At 46.1% G+C, this 23,703-nt stretch overlaps 1 protein-coding gene across 1 annotated transcript; it reads right to left on the minus strand.

The window, feature by feature from the left end:
• Positions 1-13,342: 13,342 nt before the first annotated feature.
• Positions 13,343-21,429, minus strand: tes (testis derived transcript (3 LIM domains)). The gene is made up of 7 exons (XM_079267563.1): positions 21,256-21,429; positions 19,264-19,349; positions 17,280-17,814; positions 16,076-16,714; positions 14,983-15,198; positions 14,613-14,771; positions 13,343-14,074 (listed from the first exon to the last, which is right to left on the minus strand). Exons 1-7 carry the CDS (start codon positions 21,280-21,282, stop codon positions 13,883-13,885), a joined length of 1,854 nt encoding a protein of 617 aa, XP_079123689.1. The 5' UTR covers positions 21,283-21,429; the 3' UTR covers positions 13,343-13,882.
• Between the last annotated feature and the right edge of the window lie 2,274 nt (positions 21,430-23,703).

The raw sequence follows: 23,703 nt of genomic DNA on the forward strand, positions 1-23,703 counted from the left end.
ACGTGTCATTGCTGGTCCAGACCAGGATATGTGGAATTCTTACTCACAATTATGGCTAAACAGCCTCTGAGAATTCAGTCGGGGCTTTTGAGTTGGAGCCAACCAAACACATAAAGCGTTGTGTAGTTGTTGCAGTCTGACATTGAGGGAGAGTGTAAAAACAAGTCGGTAGTTCTTCTGGTACTGCTGGGACTTGACTGGGACTTTACGGTGTTGACTCAGGACTTCATTTGGGACCTGACTGATAAACCAGATGGTAGGACTCACTATCACTGAGGTCTTCTGCCCGGATGTGAAGAGCGCCAACAAAGTGTGCAGGGCTGTGCTGAAAGAGCTGCACTAGAAGGTCTGCTGTAGACACCTGCTGGAGGGCAAAATCATATCAATAATAATCATCCTGCGACTGATCTTCCTCATTCACCTCTGACATATGACACTGTTGGCGCGGTGGGTGTGGCACAAACACTCAGTCATACACACACAAAAATGCACAAACAAGCATTTACACGCACATTTGTGCACGCATGCATACAGAAACGTGAAGAAAGACCAAACACACACCGTTCTCTACTCAAACACAGGTTGAGCGTTCACAGTCGGAGCACCACAGTCAGAAGCATGCGGGGCCTCAGCGACCGCAGAAGAGCTACGAGCGCTAATTCCTTCCACGGCTCCATGGCGCTGGGCATTGTGAGCAGATACGATTCATTACGGCGTCGGGGGCTCCAACAGCCACGTAAACAGTGAGGCTCCTGTTGTCCTGTTGGAAGAGGAATGGTAGGAGGCGTTACAGTTACACTCCCGTCTCACACACAAGCACACATCGTGGGAAACGCTCGGGGTGAGGGGCCCCGTCACACAGAGAGCTGCTGGTTGTGATCATTTCTAAAAGATGATAGGAAGCCACGGCCGTTAAATGGAAAATTTGTCCGGTTATTTATCGAGGTCAAAATTCTAAACACAATAAACATTACAAACCATGTACAGAATTTCACACTAAATATGTGTCATGATGTATTTCACCAAATGTATTTATTGTTTTATGATTGTCTGTTTTAAGTCTGTTCTTTCATGTAAACGTTTTTATGCTGCCGTCTTGGCCACAGACTCGTGTTGTTACTCATGTAATTGACAATCCATCCTGTTGATGACCCCAGAACACCAAAAGGACCAGAGCGACCTGCTCAATAGTCCACAACAGCTGCATCCCGTCGCCGCCACAGCTGTCCACCGACTGATACTGACATGTTAGGATGTTCCTAATCTGCCCAGACCATCCCTCAACCAGGAAGTCAACATACAGTAGGCCTACCACGGAAGCAGGGGGGGGGGCGTTAAATTCCTTGTGATATTCTGTATGTGTAGGGATTATGTTTGGCGTTGTACATCTGGGGAATACCTTTCATAAAAAAGTTATCTCTGACTCACCGGTAGCCACGTCACTGTGTGTGTTGTACGATCACAGAAAGAAAAAAGTTATTTTTCCAAACGATATCTCTTGGGGATGGAGCCGAAGTGGGGCAGTAATTCACCAAGCAACCGGCAAAGAGTGGGAATTCTACAAGTCTGTGTTTGTGCTGTGTGCAATGGCTCAACACATGACACTAGGTGTGTGATGTCCATGCTCCTGTCACGCCTCAGTGGCTTTCATCGAGTCCAATCGTGGAGGCAGAGCCCCACGTCGACGTGAATCAGTCCGTGACATTGTGGAAAGCGTGTCGGCGGACTCGATAGACGCTGGGGGGCTGTAACGAAGCGCCGTCAATTTGTCAAGTTGAGTGAGATGTATTTAGAAAGAGGAAACTTTTTTTTTTTATTTTGCAGTGGTTTTGCAATCAAGGACATCATTTCAAAAGGAGTGCAAACACATTATTAAGGAGAATTAGGTTCCTTTAACGAGTTATTTGTGGCCCTTTACGTTCTCTGCTCAGGGATTTCACAAGAGAAAATGACACGACACCAAACGGCTGAGTCAGTATGATCAGCATGTCTAGTATGAATAGTAATAGTTGTTGTCTGCGCTCTCGATGCCTTGAGGATGTTGTAGAGAAGAGACAAGCTCAGTTCTGCCCATCAAGCCTGAATGCGTCCTGACGATGACTCACACCTTGAGGTAGATACAAATCAGTGGCAGGAGAAAGCTTTTGATACAGAGAGCCTCAGCGCTATCAGACAAATAACAACTCTCAAGACTCAACTCTCAGATCAAAGCTGGCCAAGTCTCAGCAGATCCTCCAGGATTAACCCTCTCGTGTCAGAGATCTGGCTTCCGGCTTCCATTCTCTGACATCAGGGTTTTCTGACGTACTGAAACTAAAACATACTTTCCGAATGTGTCTGGCCATCTTTTTGTGGGAAAGGTCAGAGTTCAGGCTCAGCTCACCCCAGAGAGCTCGAGCACACTTCCCTTCAGCGACAGCTATGAGAGAGGAAGTCAGCATCACCGCACTGACAGATGAGGCAGAGCAGGTTGGTCCAGATCAGACAGAACTCATCACATCGAGACATCTTGTAAACATGAGAGGCATAGAATGGGAGCTGCACATTCAGGCCGCTTTGATGCCTCCAGTTCGGCATTTTGGCCGTCGCCATCTTGGCTTTTTGCAACCAGTGAACAGAAGTGACCATATTTGGGCTGCGGAGGAGTGACGCAGAGACGGCTCTGGTAGCAGCAGCGACCTGTCAATCACCGCGTAGCCCCGCCCTAACGCATACCCTGCTTTATAGTCTGTTTGACTCTAAATGGACCATCATTTACGAAATGAACATTGAAGAAGACTTTTCAGAGCCGGAGGTTACAACCTGATTGAGATAGACGAGGGAGAGAAGACATCTAATTGAAATAGCTTGGAGTGACTGTGACGATTTCACTGTTTGCTGTAGTTTATATCTCGAAGGCTCACGCTTTGCATTACTCGGGTATTAAAGGAGCGTCAGATTGCATTCTCACAGGTTTACCATCCTGATTTTTCCTCACAGACAACACAGTAGGGTACATACGAGCATCCATGAAAAGTCATGCTGACTTTTCATCTTGCCAAGAAAAGATGAGCTATACTACCGGTACATCCACTTCTACGGTGCTCATTGAACGTCACAGTTCAAGGATCCTCGTTCATTTTCTGCTGCTTCAGGTCTTTGTTTTTCTGATCGTCTCTGTGAAAGGAAGGGCCAGAGTGTGCAATAACAACATTCCCATCAACACATTCTTTCAACAAGTATCGACCGGCACACCAAAGAACACACAGAGCAAGTCAGACCCCGACGCGGGACGGCACGGAGATAAGCAGTGTTGAAACAAGTCGATCATCTTGATGGAGTAATGTCTGAGGACGACGTCCCAAAGATGTTCAGGGAGCAGTCGTGTAATTATGAAAAATGAATCTCTTCTACAGACATTCATTTAGACCCCTGAGCTCATGCCAAGAAAACGAGCCGGCCCACAGGGATCCGCAAAGTAATTACAGCTCTAAGAGTGAGAAAGTTAAACCACGTCTTCTTATCTGTGTCTGTATTTCTCTCCACATGCTAACGAATGATGAAAGAATGAAGCGTTGTTTTCTTTTGACTCGCTGTATGTGAATGTGAGTTTCCTGCTGCTATCCATCACAGGCAGCAACGCCGGGGCTGCCGGTGGAAATGTTCCCTTTAAACGGGACAAGTGTGGATTTTGGCACCGAGCGGCGGCTGGGAGGTGGGTGTGGTCAAAGGTCAGAGGTCGCAAGGTGAGACACCAAGACCTTGCCGCTACATCGTGGAATTCATGAGAGTGTCTTCTGTTTTTTGCTCCATCTATGCGGTGAGAAGATGACTTAGGAAGAGGGAGGGAGGGATCTGTGAGTTATGACAGCAAGGAGAGTGAACAGGATGCTTCCACACGTCAGTAGTTTACTTTAGCATTAAAACAATGTTCATGCACTGAACACGAAATAAATAAACCTACGTATATATATATATATATATATATATATATAGAGCGACTCCCAGAAGGCCTACGCCTCAGTACGTAGCTCTTGATTCATGGTTAAGGGTCAAAGGTTAAGGTAAGGGGCCACTACATGAGTAACAAGACGCCAGTCTGTTCTCCTGTGTGGTGCAGGGAGGAGAGACAGAAAGAGAGAAAGCAGAGAAGGAGGAGAGTTACAGAGCGAGGATCTTGGACAGATCTGTAAACATCACACTCTCCTTTACCACCCAGACCTGCAGGGGACACACACACACACACACACACACACACACACACACACACACACACACACACACACACACACACACACACACACACACACACACACACACACACACACACACACACACACACACACACACACACACACACACACTTCTGGGTTTAACAGCTTGGACTAGATGCTGATACTCACTGATCTGTGGAAGGTTTCATGAGTCACGTTTGTTACATAGAGACAGACAGAAATAGTGTTTGTGTGTCTCGTGTGTTCGCTTCTGCATTTGTCTGCTTTCACGTGTGTTTACTACAGTTTTCCATTTGCGTTTGCTTCCTTATCAACGTGTTTACTGCCGTTGCCAGGAAACAGTTGCGGTGCCCATTGGTGGAGCCTGGTGGGTGCCGCAACCCTCTTCCACGAACCTCTCTGGAAAAAAAACAATGTCATGTTGGATCTAGTTCACTGTCATCTTCTGCTCACACATCTGTGATGCGTTTGAGCGATACCAGAATGCTGCTTCTTCATGACGTGAACGTGTGACGATGTTTCTTCCTGTGGGAGTTTGAAATGTGTTCTGACTGCAGACACTTCAGGTGTACCTTAGAGGTGCTTTGCTGATTGAACCATGGACGTTTACTGTGAAAGAACACTGCATGCATGTAACGCGCTGACACTGTACGCTTGGTGTGAACTCAGAAGTTTATTTTGAAAAGACACGATTCATGTAACGAGCAGACACTTGACAGACCGTCTTTGACGCTAGAGTGGAACTTAGAGCGTCATTGTTTGAAGGGTAGAGTCACCAAAGCGTCGGTATTTGAAGGGAGTCTGTTCTCTGTGGAAGTGTATCAAAAGCAGCCTGGATCCTCACAGGGGAAAAAAAAGAACAAGTGTGTATAAAAAAAGACGCAGCAGTCAATTCTTATCATGACCATACAAGGCCGCCTCACATTCCTGCCTCCGACATTAACAGGCTCTTAAACTCGGTTCCTGGTGCTCGCCAAAGCTCTGGGGAGGGATTCTTATCGTGCAGGCGTATTTATTTATCTGTTTGTACTCTGTGGAGGGAGTGATGGGAGCACGGCGAGAGGTGGAAGGAGGGATTAGTGTGTGTAAAAGGCTAATAGGAACAGATACGGGGGGAAAGAAAATGAGGTCAAAGAGATGTATGGGAGTGTAAGTCTGGAATGAGAAGTTTCCTGCTGAAGGCCCACTGACTCCAACGACGCATTCAGTGGAAGCGCGCTGCATGTGATGATGATGATGTGTAGCCATAGAAACTGTTAAATTGTGGGAATTTGGATCCGGATCTGGATTTTAACAGATAAGTGATGAAATTGGCATTACAGTAGGAGTTCAATGAGATATTGAAGTACTTTCTGGGTAATTCCCAAATCCTAAACACTTTGATATCGTCCACTTCAGATTCTACTTGCACCTCCCCGATCACAGCATCTTCATTTCATGTTAAAAAAATGTGATTGCATATTTCCACACTTTCCCATTTAAATAACTTTTGCTTTTAATTGACAGGTTCCACATTGTTCTGGGCTCACGCACTTGACAGTTTATTATAATGATGTCTCGATTTCATATATGCAGGTCAGTAGGTTAATCCATGTTAGTTGAGAGAGAGACATCGGTATGTCAACTCAAACCCCCACACACACACACACGCACACACGCACACACACACACACTCACACACGCGCACACACACACACACACACACACACACACACACACACACACACACACGCCTTCAGTATCAGAGTGCTGTTCCATGTCATGAGTTCAGAGTCTCCTCTGTGTGGATGGTTTTTCCACTGCTCTGTTCTGCTCTGCCTGGCACAGCAGTTGAATCCCCTCATTAAAACCAGATGTTATTTTCAGAAAAAAGACAAACCCAACAGGCATTCATACTGACACACACACACACACACACATCTATTTGTGCTACTGGCATGCAAGTAAGCAGCTTCAGTATGTTTGATGAAAGTCACACACGCGCCATACAAGCACACACAGCCACTCTCACTACTGACCATCAATGCCTGATTGCACCTCGTTAACAGGAGTGTGTGGGTTTGCACTGCCTGCGCTTGATTGACACCTCGTTTACTCTCCCGTTGCACCTCGTCAAATCACGACGCTTGATCGGTACCAGGCGGCAGCCTCCGCTTCTGCATCACATGAGTTTATGGTCTCAAGCTCTCCTTTCAAGTCTTGTTACGAGCCGTCTAAGCATTTGTGGAAAAAGTCGAGATTCTAAACTTAACTTCTGCTGCTTTAATAACTGAAGTCAATAAAAACAAGCTCACAAAAACCTAATTGTTGCATTGTCGTGAATATAAGTACATTTTGTCAATGCTTGAAGTTCTTTGCAAATGAATGAGTAATGTAATGTCTGATTTGACTTTGTTTTTTTTCTTCCAATCCTATAGGTGACCTGAATGCAGTGGTGTTTTTTTTTTTTGTGGTTCAAAAGGTCACACACATCTGTTACGTGAGCTCAATCCACCGAAAACATTACATTTCCCACAATTTAAGCTTCTGCATTTTCCAAATGCACGAGTATTATTCAAAGGTATCGTTCGCTTCGTAAGCCTCGTACCGAACGGTTTAATACGAATACGTGTATTATTATACAAACAACGTAGCTCAGTAGGACAGCACAGAAGGCCCAGGTATGCACGGCCTGCCACTGCCTTATGGTACGCGGTGCCACAATAAACATGCAGTCGTAAAGGTTGAATCGATAGAATCACACTTGAGAAGTAACCTAAAAAGCAATGTGTGTTTTTTACCACATATTTTAAGGTCAACTGAGTTCACTTTGAACTGAATTCGGTGTTGAGGGTAAAACGGATACTGAATGTGTAAACGGTTGGAATGAGTCATAAGGTAATGATGCATTCTGGGCCGGATACTTCCCCCTTTGCTCTCAGAATGCTGCTGTTGTCGATATGTATTATTTACAAAGTGGTTACGAAGATGAAGTCAAACCCACACGGATGAATATTTACTGTTGCTGTGGAAAAATAATACATATATTGCTCCACAATTAAAGCTTTTAAACCATCATTTAGTTTCAGGGAAACGTGCACAGAGACGTTTGGCTGAGAGGACTCACAGGAGGCAGAGACATGAGTAAGACAACATCAAACGTTTGGATGGCATGCAGATATACTGTAAATACAGTTTTCTTATGGATGCTGTTGGACTCAGTTTTAGTAGTAACACTTTTAGTGGTACGTCTGATTATAAACCAGACTGCAATTATGCCGTTTCTGCAGGTGTTTTGTATTTAGTTGAACTAATGTGAGTCGATCACAATGCCAGAGGTTTTAAGTGTCCGTCATGCTGTTGAGACAGCAGTGAGGACACAATAACGTTCTGTTTTCTGAGATAAAATCCTCATGAATCTGTCTCATGCACTACTTTCTGTTTACGTACATGCAAGGTCAGCTGTGTCAACATCCTTCTGTGTGATGAGCAAAGCGAGGACCGAGTGGTCAATGAAAAGAGCTCAGCGTTCATAATTCAGATGACTCTAAACACGGCGTGTCGCACCGCCAGCATGTTTAACTGAAACAAATATTTCCATCATGCAATGCAAACAGTAACCAGGAGACCCAAAGTCAATATCAAGCATATAAAATACTGCTGAGCCCGGCGAGCATCTGTTATTGTCGACGTGAAGCTCTACGTAAATATGCCTCGACGAGAATCATTACTTATGTCTCAAGGTCCTCTCACGGCTGCCATGGAGCTCACAGACAAACCACTGAGACGCTGGAGGACCTGCACGGACTTTTTACAATAACCGCTGCATCATTAAACCGAGGAGGACCAATGGAGAGACAGCGTTGCTATTCTTTGGGGTAAAACAAACAAAACTCGAGAGGTGCCCTCAGAAGAGTTGTTGACATGATCCCGTGAGGCCCAGACAGACATTGTGTTTGTTGCCGGGCTAACACAAGACCCATCAGCGACTGAGTGTTCTCTCGCCACTAACCTGCGCTTCCACAAGGAAACACAATCAAGATGTCTGGGCCCGTCTGGGCTGCTATGGCAACATCAGCTTCCTGGCGACCGGTTTGGATTCCTCAATCAAGGGTGCTGACTAATTGATGAACGCTAACAAATACTGACCAGTTTGTTCTGGACTGAAAAAACAGCGGAGCCACCTCCATGTCCACATTGTGTGAAACGTTCGCCAAACTGAAAAGGAGAAACGAGCTAACGTGCCTATTTTGTGAGTTATTTTCATGTTGTTGACATCTTTTTGATATGTGAGCTCTGGACATTTGTTTTCTAATTCTCAAAGTGGACACGATGAAAGCCTGCAGTCGCCTTTGGGGAAACGACTTCGGCTGAACAGGAAGGTTTACAGTCAGAGCTGTAAAGATTGAGATCTGATCGACTTTTGCTCAACAGGTGCTTCCACGCTGTCCGACAGACGTTTACAAACCTCTCAGAGCCGGCCGACAGACATATGAAGCCCATTGAGTCCAACACACAACGTGTCCTTCTGGATACATCAAAAAAGGCACCCAGATGCAATGCATTGTGGGGCCAATTCTTGCATACACATAATCCACACACTATGCAGTGTGAAGGCATTATTTTTGACATCATACTTAGTAATAGCAGCATATTAGTATGTAATTATATCTGCCATCTCTGCCTTTATACAGTACCAACGTATTGCTAGCCTGGTGAACAGACACAGATCATCTTCTGTTGGCCTCTGATCTGGATGATCTCAGCATGAAGAAGAAAGTAAAAATCCACACATCAGCAGATATATCAAGCTCTTATCTCCAAGTACCTGTCAAGCCTTTGGGCGAGAGAGAGAGAGAGAGAGAGAGAGAGAGAGAGAGAGAGAGAGAGAGACATGGAAGACGAGAAAGCAGAACAACAAAGTGAAATGATGAAGGATCTAGAAGGGTAGAATGTGGAGAGCGAAGAGCAGATAAAGGATGCAGAGGAGGAGTCGACCTCGTGATATAAATGGGGGACAAAGAGGGAGGAAAATAGAGGGAGGGATGATGAAGAGGCGAAAGGAGATCTGAAGGTTGGATGAAGATGAGTGGAGGGGAACTTTCCCAAGAAAGACTGAGGAACTGGAGAAGGAAACAGAACCCTGAACCCCGTGTGGAGTTGATCAGTATGAAGCAGAGCTGGTGAAGTTCTAACAAGCGCCTCCTTTCGCAAGATGCTCTCTGGTTTGAGATATTTGTGTCTTGAGATTTTTGCTGTCGACAACAATGGAAGTTATTTGACGTTGAAACGTTTATATTTTATTTTCAGGATTCCATCAGTTCAGTTGGATAGAAAGTGTTTCTGATGAAAACTGCTCACGGTGAAGTCTGAACTATCCAGATTATTCAGGACAATAACAAACATCTCAAACCAAATCCATCTGGAGCACATAACTGTAATGACTATTTGTGTATCAATAACTCACCCCAGACATCTTCACCAACACATTATCTCCGATCTTTGATCCTGAAAGTTCTCCCATTGCCTCTGCAGCCGCGTAGACTGGACCAGCCCGTTGCACGGAACCTCCACGAAGGCCCGTCTGATGCTGCGCTGTCCCTTGTGCCGTGCGGACCCTTGCAAGTTCTAAAATACGTTTCAGCGATGATGCACGTGTTTGGGAAGTAGCGAGTGTACGACGACATGAATGGGATTGTGCTGTCGGAGTTTGTGTGAGAGTTTATGAACAGATGTTTTGATATCATTCTGCCGTTAAACACAGACTCCATTTACTTCAAGTCATCTCGGTTTGTCTCCGTTTTGTGATTCTCTGTTCGCCGTGGAGGCATGCCAGAAAAACAAAGTTTCCTTCAAGAATTCAAGGTAACAGGAGGTGATTCATGGATAAACAAAAGGACATTGTGTGGGTGAGCCGCACGCGCACACATATCTGCCTATCATGAGACATGATCGCTCCTGTCGGCTGGATGGCTGCCTGTAATGCCCGGCCTCGCTCTAGAATGACATTCCATTAAAAATGAATCGCTCCTGCTCGCTCCCTCTCTGCAGGAATGTGGACGGTGAGTTATGGGATTGTCGGAGCGCTGGCATTCATACCAGTTTTCTTAAGATGCCGCGGCTGGTGCTCCTCCTCGGCCGTAGTCGGGGAAAGCTTTTCAGATTCCATCGCACGGTACGTCTGCGTTTAACCCGGGACGATGGAGCCTGAACAGCCAGAACTGGATGTACGGAGAGTACGAATCCCTCATCTCATCCTGCCACTTGTGAACTCTGGAAACCATTTTGATTCAATTTTAGTGAGAACTTTCTTCGGGGATAATGAATATTTGCTTTGCTTTATTTGAAGACGAGGAAGAAACACTCAAAGTGCGGCATTGTGTACATGTTCCTAAAGTCTCTTCTTCCTGATATCTTCCTCAACATCTCTGATCTGGTCTGTTGACAGAGTGTTAATAACACAACAATCCTGTCCAATGTTCTCTTTGCATGCCTCAACTGCTCTCTTGCGTTTCTAGTGTTACAGGAATGCAATCGGGATGCTCTGACTCGTGTACTTTGTGTTCCTTCAAGCAGCCGACGCATATTCTTAAGTTTAATGACCGGTTTTGATCTTGCAGCCGAGGCAGGAGCTGAAGAATGTGAGCCGAGACGATCTGCAGGTGTTTGCACCATGTCCCGAATGGTAGCTCCTGGAAACAGGGAGGCGTCGCTGCTTTTCTCCACGCTGCCTCCAGCAGCAGCCTTGTGCAAGCAAGTCAGATGTAACTGTGATCGTGGCCCCGCAGCCTCGACTGTAAGAACGACTTCATACCGTATTTAAACTACACACAAAGGGCCTTCACACACAAATAAAAAGAATCTAAATACTTGCCTGAAATATTTTGCATCAGAACTATTCTCAATAGTGACTGAAATGTTTCACAGTTGCAACGCTTATTTGATAAAAAGGTCCAAATGGGCCCACAAACTGTGAAATAAGACGACTCAGTCAATTCTTTGCGATCAGGAAACATGTGATTCAACAAGCCAATCAGATTTGGCTCCCCTTCGTACGTCACATGCAGGCTCATTAGAATTCTCCTCTGCTCATCAGCGTCCTCCAGCTGCCCCGGGAGAAGCACAAACATCGTCTGGCGTCGGTGAAGTGAGCCACCAGCAGCCGAAGAGCAAAACAAGGTCCGCTCCCCCGATGGAGACGGTGGCGTGTGTGCTGGAGTCGACGGGGTGGTTCCACGTACAACACGATGCAAATTGGTGAGGAATGAATCGAAGCAAATGTCCCGCATTCAACTGCAGCACAATGCAAATTCAAGCATGAAACAAATCACATGCAAATTCCAACAAGCACACCAAAGGAAGAAGACCTCACTCTCCTCTGCCGTGTTGTAAACTCTTTCACTAGTTTGCACAAACGTCTGCAGAAAACAAAAGCTCTGGTTTTTAGATCAACGGTAGAAGTAGGATGCTAGAAATGCTCCGACTTCCTGCGATGGAATGTCCGACACTAGACATTTAGAGAAAGCACACAGGAGACGACTGGGTGATCCTGGAGCTGGCCAGGCGATGAGGTCACATCAGGTCTGGCAGAGTTGTGGTTGACAGAAGGGAAACAGCAGCACAGCTTTGGGCCGGCTGCCATTTCAGACAATGGGGCTTCTCGGGGACGGAGCTTCCTTGAATTGTGCACTGTTTCCACGCAGTGAATGAAAATACGAGCCCCTCGGAGGCGGTTTTTCCATCACGGCCGGCCCGCTGCATCGTTCCCATCAGAGTGTAACAGCTGCTACGTCAGAGAGCGCTCACCTTGAGCTGAACTGATGTTTCAAAGGTGCACGAGACGAGATTCAGAGCAGTAATGGCAGCAGACAACTATTTGCTTTTTAAAGATATAGATACACTCCCTCCTTGTGTGTTGTAATCATAGACCGTATATAAGAGGTGGACGTCGTCATCGTGACGTTCACCAGTTTTAAAGTCCTTGAGTTTGGCATTTTAGTTTAGTTTTAGTTTGGCATTTAAAAAAAAAACAAAATAACTTCTATACAACCAGAGGAGTCGCCCCCTGGTGGACACTAGAGAGAATGCACGTTAGCTGCATGCACCGGCTCAGTTGCCGGCGTGTTGAGAGCCGTTGAAAAGCAATAGAAATGCTCACAATCGTAATCACGCACCTTCAAAGGTGTCTTTGGATGAGAAAGTGGTTTACCAACATGAGGTGAAATGCAAGGAGGCGCCCGTTTGATGCTTACTGTGACTTTGTGTCATGGGCTAGATGTCATCACCAAGTTTCTCTATAAATCAGGTGTGAACACACTTTTCCATGACTTTCCTGCACTACCCGGCTGTCGTGGAGCACTTAAGCCGCCGCACCTGCGGGTCTGCTCTGATGCTGACAGCGGTGCAAACGGACGTGTGAGGGATGTTTAAATCAAGCTGTCTGGAGAACAGGGCTAATCAAGCAGAAGTGAAAACACCTGTGTGGGAGGACCACAGCTGTGGAAGTGGAACAAAGTCGCTGCGTGGTTGATCAGGTATTCATCTCATGCAAAGAGTGGATATTCGTCAAATTATACATTTACAAAAGAAAAAGATGTTAACGTGCAGTTTATTGGATGAAATGGAGGTACATGGCACACGACGGTTTCACGTGAAGCCGTTTCTCCTGAAGTCATCAAGTCCTCGGGGACCATGCCTTCATTCCCACACAACAACCTGACAGTTTACATCCATCAGGGCCCCTTTGGATGAAAAACAATAACTGTCTTCAGCACTCTGTGATTGGTTCGTTTAACGTTTTCCCTTTTTATTTATACAGAATTTTACTTTATTTCTAAATCTATAATCCAACATGCGATACCGCTTTGTGGAGGCTAATGGAGATCCAAACACCTGTACAGTCAAACATAATCTAATACAGAGGCTGAATCTTCTGTGAAGATCAATTCTACAGCATTCTCTGATTCAACATTGGCAGTATTATTACCGTGTTACCAGTTCATTCGCTGTCGTGCAATAATCCACATGAACTGGTCACTGATGGTGTACACTGGACGGTTTTCACATCGTTTTTTGCCTTAAAACACTTTGAAAATACGACCTCATACACCTCATTGGATGATGTGCAACAAAACTCCAGCAGCCCAATGCATTGTTATCAAAGTGTTGGCCATTTATTTCAAAATCTCTCAATGAAATTAAGAAAGTTGAGTTTCTTGAACAAAAAGTTATGATTTCCATTCGGTTTGGTCCGGAGTACCCTGATATTGCTGCACAGAGGAGAGTCTCAGTAGTCTCAGTAAAAGCTGTCACATTAAATCAACGGCAGCTTCTAGAGGAGTAGAACCGCACCAATACCATGAAACACACCAGACTGATATCAGGAAATCTGACAACACAAAATTAATCTCATCAGTAAGAAGACTTGTTGAAGGAAGAGGACTGATTTAAAGGCAGATAAAGTGATGCGACGGATTTATCAACACTGTGATCTGGTTCTGCTACGGACAAAAAAAGAGCAGCCAAATGTATTAGAGATGTCAGGCACGCTACGTCAACGCAACCAAAGCCACCCCTCCCCATGTGCAGCTGCACCAGTGTTGTCTTTGCTTTTCCCGCTCCGGTCCTCGTCTCAGCCGAACCCCATCCTGGTTTCACGAGTGGCTGTGGAGGAGATGCTTGGGCCCCTCTTACGCCACGCTTTTCTTCTTGCACTCCACGGAGCAGAACAGGAAGCCCTGCACCGCCATGAAGCGCTGGCCCACCAGGCCCTTGGAGCAGCCGGAGCACTTGAAGCAGTGCGGCTCGGCGTGCCAGTGGTACTCGCCGTAGGAAACCCTCTGGGCCTCGGGCTCCACCGACTTCTGGCAGGCGGCACATTTCTGACGGAGGACACGATGATGTCAAGGCAAACAGTCGGCGTTTCACTTTCTTATTCAAGCTTTCCATTTAGGCTTCAGACATTTCGTCTTTTCAACGAACAAAAAACTCCAATCAAACTCCACTGTAGCCGCACTAGAGGTGCGAACATGAACATGTACAGAGAAAGATAAATCAAATATTGATTTACAATCCTTCTCTGATATCGGTGTCACTGTGAGCTCTGCTGCTCGACGTGTGTGAAACGCTTTCACACCAAATGAAAACATTTGATGTATTGCATTGTTTCAAATATTAACAATACTTCACTGGACAACTATATAAAAATCTTCATTATAATGGCCTCCGTTCATTTTTTTGATTTTGCCACTGGGACATTACTGACGTTAATCTAGATCCGACTTCTATTTCCAAGAGAATTCTACATATTTGTAGGTGAGACAGGACTCTCGTCAACCTAAACCTACAGACTAAGAGTCCTAAATTGAGGTTTGGATAAGAGCTTCCAATGAACAAAGAGAGACAGGAGGAAAGTCTCACCACGGCGTAGCTCTTCATGTAGCACGGCTGGCAGACCGGCTTGTCGTTCTCCATCACGTACGTCTCTCCGGCGAGGATGCAGTCGCAGTCAAAACAGCAGAAGTGCTTCAGATGCCAGTTCTGGCCCTCCGCCTGAGTGTACTCGTTACAGAAGATCAGCTGTGGACACACAAACCCAAATGTAGGTCATCTGGTGCTACTGATGACCTACTAATACTTTTCAAGGAATTGAAACGATCATATCTATTGATAGAGACGTTCTGAAACCATTTCTTCCTTCCCGATAACGATTCTGGCACCTGAACTGCCGACACCCGATCCAGCATGTTACGCTGTATCGGAGGCGTTCCCGATGCTAACCCTCCCTCACCTCGTCGCAGCCTCCGCAGCGCGGCTTCTCGCTGTCTCCGTAGTGGCGTCCGCAGTACAGCTTTCCCTTCTTCCAGAAGTAGATCATGTCCACCAGCAGCTCCTGGCAGGTGCAGCACACGAAGCACGCCGGGTGCCACATCTTTTCGTAGCCGGCCCGCTCGGCGTAGACGGCCGGCTCGCCCACACGCATCGGCTGCTGGCAGTGATGGCACGACTGGGAGGGAGCGGAGAAGAGACGGTCAGTACGGTGGAGGGTTGGATTCCTCGCTTTATTTAGGAGCGCTTCTCAGCCAATCACCAGTGAATGTTTGTTTGATAAATTACTTTTTGTTGATTGATTTATTGTCATTAAATTGTAAGTTTTCCTGATTACGACACACAATGCATGTATTAGATGGAGTACAATGTATGGATATCTAACTGTACACAAATAGAATACTGTGTTAGAACAGTGAGATGCATCCTGTCCCCAAAATATTTCTTTCATGTCCTTTAATAATAACAAAGAATTATGATGTACTTCCAGTCGGTCTACACAAAGGCCAACATCCTTCTCTTTGACTCCATCTCAAAGTCAAGAGGGCCTCCTTTGATCTTCTATCAGGGAACATCTGAACCTTCTGCCCTGGACTCACTGAAGGTGAAGAATCCCCTTTATAAACACCGATGTTAGGAATCAAGATGGTGGAGGTACGGGGAAGGTAGCGATGAGTGAACGCACAGTTGTTAAAGACGCTCCCTGCCGGGAGAGGAGAGCGTACCGTGAGGAATAAAGACGGAGCATGAGGCTGAGAGAGGAGGAGAAGGAGAACGTGAGAACATGGTGAAGAGAGAGAGAAGGCGTCTTCAATCACAAGACTCCACACAGAGAGAAGAAGTGGCTGCACACGGTGGGGATGTGACTCACGACCCACTGAATTAGAATGAAATCGTCCTGAGAGTCGGTCTCATGGCTCCACCTAGTGTCCTGTTTAATCATGACCGACAGCAATGCACTGTGGGAACACGAGGATACATCTACTTCAGTGTTAACGCTGAGATCATAATTCAAACGTATTCTGGTGTGGATGTACAGGAGAGAGGCTGCTTACAAAGGCCCGCTGTGGTAGTCCAGCCTGCTGCGCTGCAGGGACGCCGATGGCTCCAGCAGTGGCAGTGGTACCCATGGCTCCTCCAGCTGGCCCGAAGCCAGCAGACGGTCCGGTCCCAGGCCCCGAAAGTGGTCCAGCACCACCGGCTCCGTCTCCTCTACCCGCTGCTCCGGGTCCGAAGCCAGCACCACCTCCGGCCCCAGCCATAGGCCCAAAACGGGCGCCTGCAGCCCCTGGGCCGGAACCAGCACCTGCTCCAGCCACGGCGCCCCCAGCTCCCGGCCCAAACCCAGCCCCTCCGGCCCCGTGTGCCCCTCCGGCACCGGGTGCCCCTCCGGCCCCGGGTGCCCCTCCGGCCCCGGGTGCCCCTCCGGCCCCGGCTCCTCCCTGCCCTCCAGCCTGAGCCAGCGCCATCTCCTCAGGCAGCACGACGTCTCCGACCCCCAGGGCCTCATCCTTGTACTTGCGGACGAACTGCTGCATCTGCTTGACCTCGGCGGGGCTCAGCTCGTGGCACATGGACGGGTCCTGGTCGTGCTCGGGCAGCTGGCGGGCCATCTGCTGCCGGCGGTAAGCGGCTCCCTCCGTCCCGGCCACCGGGCGCTTCTCTGGTGGGAGCAGCTCGATGTAACGCACCGCCTGGAGGTCAGAGGGGAGAAGAAAGAAGAGACGGTTCAGACGGAACGAAGGAAAGATTGCATGAAGGACAGAGACGAGAAGAGCGCACGGAGAGACGTTAAGGACCAATCAGGAAGAGAGAGAGGGGAAGAACAAGGTTCCTACTGGTACAGCGCTAGACTAAACACACAAGACGTCCTGGTAGCAACTCCAAGCACCAGATCAGAGAAACGCTGAGAGCTGGTGACTATATCCTCTTTTTAATCATAATTCATTATTGTGATCAAATATCTCAAAATATGCCGGCTGAAGAATCTTAAATCCTGTTTCAGGATCTCACAAGTCCAACCATTACACGTCTGACTACAGTCCTGTGACTCACTAATACTGGATATTTAGTTTTTTTTCAGAGCATTAGATTGGTTCATAGCTGTCAGGATGCAATGAGAATTTCAACTAAATTATCAAAAATATTTTGAAGAAGATTACCAACCTTTCATTTCATATACAATACTGTAAATGATGAATCAACTATCAAAACAAATGGAATTAAAGCCTCGATTGTAGCATTCGTTTGAACTCTTACCAGATACTTATTGGCCACCGGTGGCGCCCACTCATAGGTGACAGACGTCATCGGCACATCTTTGGGGACTGGCACCAGATTGGCTGACGTGGCGCCGGCAGCAACCGGCACTTTGTTAACCTTGGAAGGTGTGAGGCCGGCTGGTAAGGCCTGAGACTGGGCCTGAGCCTGGGCCTGAGCCTGGGCCTGAGCCTGGGCCTGAGCCTGGGCCTGAGCCTGGGCCTGAGCCTGGGCCTGAGCGCCGCTGGGTGCCCAGCCTGCAGCGGCTCCAGCAGGCTGCACAGAACCAGCGGTGGCCGACGGAGGCACCACAGTGCAGGAAGCGCTCGGCGGCACGATGTAGGCGGTGCCGGTGCTGGGCAGCGCGATGGTCACCATGTTGCCCTTGTAGCTGGGGATGCCGTCGGTCTTCAGCTTGGCGATGAGGCCCGTGTACTTGGTGTCCTCGAACAGCTTGCCCACCTTCTTGTTCTCCTCCGAGTTCATCTGCACGTTGTGCTCCGCGAGGCCACATTTACAGTTTCGGCAGATCTTTCTGTCCGAGGAGAAGAAGACGGAAACATTTCAGAGTTACAGATATCAGACACATGCATGTGTTATGTATGTGACTTCCTAAAGCGATTTATACAACACATCGATGCTTGCTTCAGTGTGGAACAATGGCCTTATTTTCTTGTTATATGAAGCCCAGCGTTCAATTCATATTCAAATATCTGCTCTTCTCACATGCCTCGACACAGCTGCCTTCATATTTGCAGAGGAACTATGACATAATTTATGGCCGCTATGCTGCATGCTTCAGCATGACCGGGCCCGCAGACTTCACTCAGCAGTGTCGAGCTTCATAAGCCCAGTTTATACTCACATCGGTGAGAAGAAACAACAATAATGGCAACATTTATACTCGGGAACAGAATCAGGAAACCTAGGCTGACATTAAGGCTGACATGAACTACATTACAGGTATTTTACATCCAGAATGATCTCCATGCACGTTAACAAGCTTGCAGGCTTCTTCTTCCCCGTCACATCTCGGCATGTTACCTCCACCTGAGGATCAGTGGAAGAGTGCGACCCTCTGCATTAGCTCACCCCGTGCACGTTTACCAGTTGTTCCGTAGCGCTGCTAGAGGACTTTAACGGTAAAGAAGTGCGATCAAATTATGGACATGCAGCACAGTTCTCACATGTTTTATGTTTTAGGAGTTGAGGAAAGCCTTGAACTCTAGAAAACAAGTGTCTGAGTGTAACGGTACCACATTCCTGGCTGGAGGTCAGACACACTAAACCCCCACAGACCGCGGTGGGCCTTTGTGCTGCGACGGGCTTCAGGGCACCCGTTGCCGTCTTCAGGAAAACTAGCCGAGTGTGGATGATTGTCCGGACAGAGCAGTGTTTCAGGAGAACCGCGGGAAGTCCGGCTGCTCCTAAACGGTCCCATGTTGTCGTTCTGTTAAACTACGACGGGGTGCTGCTGGGGCCATCGTAGGTAAAAGGAACAACAGTTACACAGGACAAGAAAACTCTGATATACCCTGAGATTAAAGTGGCTCGTTTACGAGAAAAGAAATCTAAAATCCATGAAAAAAACCTCATAAACTCAAATAGGGAAGTGCAACATGGTGGTGGAGTCAGCCGTCTGGGTTTTGTAGTTTATTTTATGTTCAGAGTTGTTTTTTTAACGTGAATAAATACAAATATTGGAGAAGTTCCAGGAGAGTAGAGACGAACAACTCCCGTCTTTGATGACATGAAGGCGTGTCTTTTATTTCAGCACAGCTGACGGTAAAAAACAACCGTTGAGAAGCCATTATTCCAAACACGCAGCAGAAGCAGCAGACAAAAGGCCCATACTGTGACTGTTGAGAGTCTGTTGGAGAGAGGGACGCCTGGAATACGCTGCTCAGCCTGCTGGGACTCGGCACTGAGAGGTGGAGAACATGTTTCTGACGCTTCCGTGCTGCCTGACAGAAGCTGTACAAACCTCCAGAAATGAAGCTCGAAGCCGTCACACTTGTCCTTGCACTTCAAACAGGCCGCTCCGGCTCCGAACTCGTGTCCGAGGGTCATCTGTGAAACAGAGCACATGAGGGGGAGTATGAGGGACGCACGCACGCACGTTTCTGTGCCCAGAGGTTAAGAAAACAACTTCACTAAATCTAATCTACGTGTATTGTTTAAACGAGGATGTGCAAAGTACATAAAGTGTAATTTATAAGAAATGTGCTCAAGTCTTATTCTAGTTCATCTTAAAAATGTACTGCAAGTCATTTATAAACAGGCAATGTTTGGCCACCCCAGATAAAACATTCTCCGACGACACAGACTCAGAACATTTTTGATGCTCAAGGTAGGAAATAATTCCTCTGAACGGACGACGAGCAACAACAAAAGTCAGGAAAATAAACGGAATAACTGATCCTCGAACCTCTGCGCTGCTCCTCCTCTCTCTCACATCTGCACTGCTCCTCCTCTCTCACATCTGCATCCTCTTCAGTGTCAAACAACGCTCACGTCCACCGTAAGCCATTACCGCTGCTGATGACCTTATATGGTCAACTGCTCACGCTGTTGAGCAGCCTGGTTGAGTCTCAGCAGGAACCTCCTCTCGTCCGAGAGACGTTTTGACCCAAAAGACGCTCACAGCTGAGGAATGCAGGCAGACTCCTGGTTCAACATGATGTCAGTGGTTCAGCTTCTGCAACCCTCAGAGAGGAGCGCCTCTAGCTTCTTCTACACCTCGGACCCTCTCCTCTGGAGCTCAGCGGCGAGGTTTGTTTTAAGAACACGTCGGTGGATCCCAGTGAAGCGTCTCTTCAGGATTAAATGGATCATGTCCCTTTAATAGAGCTTTGAGAGTCTTGGGATTCATTTTACACCAGCTAAATGATTCTTTAACTCGAAATCAAGTCGCACCAAACTTTAAAACTATCTTAAAATGAAGTAAGTTAAACTTGTGTGCGTGCGTCTTTCCTTGGAACACGGTTACACAAAGTTGATGACTTTGTATTGTGACTCAGCCCGCAGGGTGAATGAGTTCAATGGAAACGCTTTGCAAAGACGTTGTTTGGACATCAATGATCAGTCCGGTCTGAGTCACGTTCATGAGTCACTGAGAACCAATGAGAACCTCGGTAGTCACCGGCTATGGAGCCGTTTAGTTCCAGCCGCCTGCAATCACACTTCCTGTTTCTGCAGCACCAATAAGAAGCCTTTGACAACTTTAAAAAAATGGTATTTCAGTTCAAATAATGAACAGGGAGACTTTAAAGAAAGCACATTTCTAACTGGTTACACTGCGCTGACCCAGGGGTCATAAGTCAACTGAGCAGAAGAAAATGTCTGCAAGAATCATATGAGGGGATTTTAAATGAACTATATGATCCTAAATAAACATACAATGGACGCATTTTAGATTATAGTCTAAATATAATCCCTGTCTGTGTAGAAAAACACACTTTCTGAGAACCTGCAGAACATTTTAAGTCACAGAGACTTTTCTTTCTTGCATGACCAAATTCCATTACAAACGCCCTTGAGACATGAATATGAATACATAACTTCATGTCGAATAAGCACTGCTGAGAGCAGCTCTACAATTCGGCAGCTGATTCATTTTAAACAACTCTTTGGTGAATCAGTTTGCATGATTTTGTGGTCGGTGAACCAAAACATCAATATTGTAATAACTAGAAGGCTTTGCTGCATGATATCCATGCAGAACTTTGCATCGGCGTGTGTTGTTTTGCTAAATAAGTGTTAACATGTGAACAACTTTTTTTATGAGCGTTTAATTCTTGTTTTTCTCAATGAACGTGACTCTTTCGAAATAAAAGCCGAAAAACAAAACATCAAAGTCGGCGCTAACGCTACTTTTCTCGCCACCTGCCCCGTGTTCCTGCACACCTTCTCAGGGCGTTCCCCCAGTCGGAGGGACCGAGGACACAAGGAAAGGAGGGAGGGGGATGCCGCTTACCTTCTTTACTTCCTTCTCTATCTCCATTTTTTATTTTGGTCCGTCGGCGGTCAAAAACAAAGCGAAGAGATGAACCGCTGCTAAAAACAAACTGTCAAAAACCCCAAAGTGACAGACAACGGACCGGAGAAATACTACTACAGCCCGGTTCACTCTCCGGTTCTTTTCCTCGGAGAAAATTCCTCAAGTTGAACAGAATTACCAAAATGGTTTCCGGTGAGCACTTTCAAACGGTTTCAAAATAAAGCGCTTGTTCGCCACGTTTACCTTTTGGAATATCGTTATACAAACTGTATTACCTTAAAAACTATTTGACTAATACCATTATGAAAAGCAAGAATCAAGGGATGAAAATTGTATGTGGGACAAAAGTAAAATGTATAAAAGACAGAAAGATCATATTAAATGTATGATGACATTTTAAATCAGCATATAATCAGTGTATAAAAAGCTATTTTTATGGTCTAATAGTTGCACATTGAATACATTTGATCCACAGATAAATAGCTTTGTTAAACCCATAAAAACGATTGAAAATAGATTGAAGAAAATATTTCATATCAGGTCCAAATAAAAACACACAATACCACTAATAAAGATACAATTGACACAAAACTGCCATCTAAACACTTCTACAAATTTAATTTAATTTGACTACCACCACACGGTCACTTCACATCATTTTTAACTTACATATTGTGAAAACTGCACGTATGGTAAAGCAGACTTAACAGTTGTGAGTCAGGCATTTTTCTTTCTTTTACTTTGAAAATACAGATTCCTTACTTCCGGAAACACGTTTACGTCTTCTCTCGAGCTTGATGCTGCTCTCACTTTGGGTTCAGTTTTCATTGATTTCAAAGGGGGGGGACTTCCGCTGTGATATATCTTCATATTGACCAATAGGAATAGAGAAAGTGGGCAATAGAGCGCAAGACGACCAATCGGAGAGCAGAAGGGGCGTGTTCTTGTCACACAAAGGATGTGATGCTGTTTTGACCGTTTTGACAGATTCAACCGAGTGGGCTACTGAATCAAGATATGCTGCTTTATCGACCGAAGTGTTTTCTTTTTATTGTCCGTGTCATGATGTTGTCATGACATATTGTATAAAACAATTAAAAAATAAAGAGAGGGGGAGAGAAAGATGTCAGCAAATGTGGTGATATGTGTGTGTTTTAAAAACATACATTTTTGAATGCAGTATGCACATTTTAATTTGAATTGGACACACACAGAGAGACCTAAATGACACAACAACAGCTGTTTGAAACTCCTCTCAAACAGCTGTTGCCTAGCTGACAGGAAACTGTGGTTTGCAACTTCCCCTGTGAACTGCTGCTGGCCTTCTCCAAAGGAAACAACGCTGTCACACCCTGACAGGTCAGATGGTGGATTCTGTCAGAAGCACCGGGTTTGATGAGTGTGTATGCTGTGATCCATGCAATCTGGTATCAACATCTGTAATACAGATTTCTTTTTTATGTTTCAGCATCTATAAACTCGTCTCCAGGGATGTCGTCATTTCTTCTGCAGCATTTCTTCTGTCGTCACCGTGACGTCTCCCGTTGGTTTTGTCAACTATGTTTTTGAAGCCTCGAGTTTGTAATCTTGTCCGTCGCCATCTTGGTGTTTTGGAACCAGAAGTGACAAGAGAGGGCGGAGCTAAGGACAACCCAACGCCGAAAAAGACACTTTTAGGCGGCCAAAAAAGTGAACATTCATGAAGTGAAAACACACTGTGAAAGGGTTAAAGTTGTAAGACGAAAACACAGACAATTCTTAGACGGGACAAGAGTGTGGTAGCGACCTGTCAATCACCGTGTAGCCCCGCCCTAAAGCATCCCCTGCTTTATGGTCTGTGTGACTCTAAATGGACCATAATGTACTAAATGAACATCATGCTGTATTGAAGAAGACTTGAAACTAGAGATTGAGACATAAACTCATGTTTACAATGTTTACTGAGGGAATAAATCAAGAGAGAAGTAGAGTCATTTTCTCATAGACTTCTATACAACCAGAGGAGTCGCCCCCTGGTGGACACTAGAGAGAATGCAGCTTTAAGGCGGTTCAGCATTGGCTTCACTTTCCAGACCCAAATGTTGCTGACTGGGTGGGATGACGGTGGGATCCATCTTGTGGTACCTAAACTGTGAAGAAATAAAGAGACAGTGCGGGAGGTCATGAGGTGGTCAGGGGGTTATCTGCATATTTAAATCAAACAAATTACACTGAAGTGACAATTGTCCAGACACATCAAATCAGTGGAGCTTCCAGTTCCAGCTTTGTGTAGCATGAATACTAAACTGTCCCGCCCCTCCATGTCACAGATATTTCTTGATTACATGTTTCAGCAGAAAAGATTACATCAAAATAAGGAAGTTAAATATTTTCAAAATGCTGTTTCATTGTGACCAAAACAGAGTTGAGACACGTCTGTGTTTC

Source organism: Melanostigma gelatinosum (genome assembly GCF_949748355.1).
Source record: "Melanostigma gelatinosum genome assembly, chromosome: 1".
In the NCBI taxonomy this organism is placed as follows: Eukaryota; Metazoa; Chordata; class Actinopteri; order Perciformes; family Zoarcidae; genus Melanostigma; species Melanostigma gelatinosum.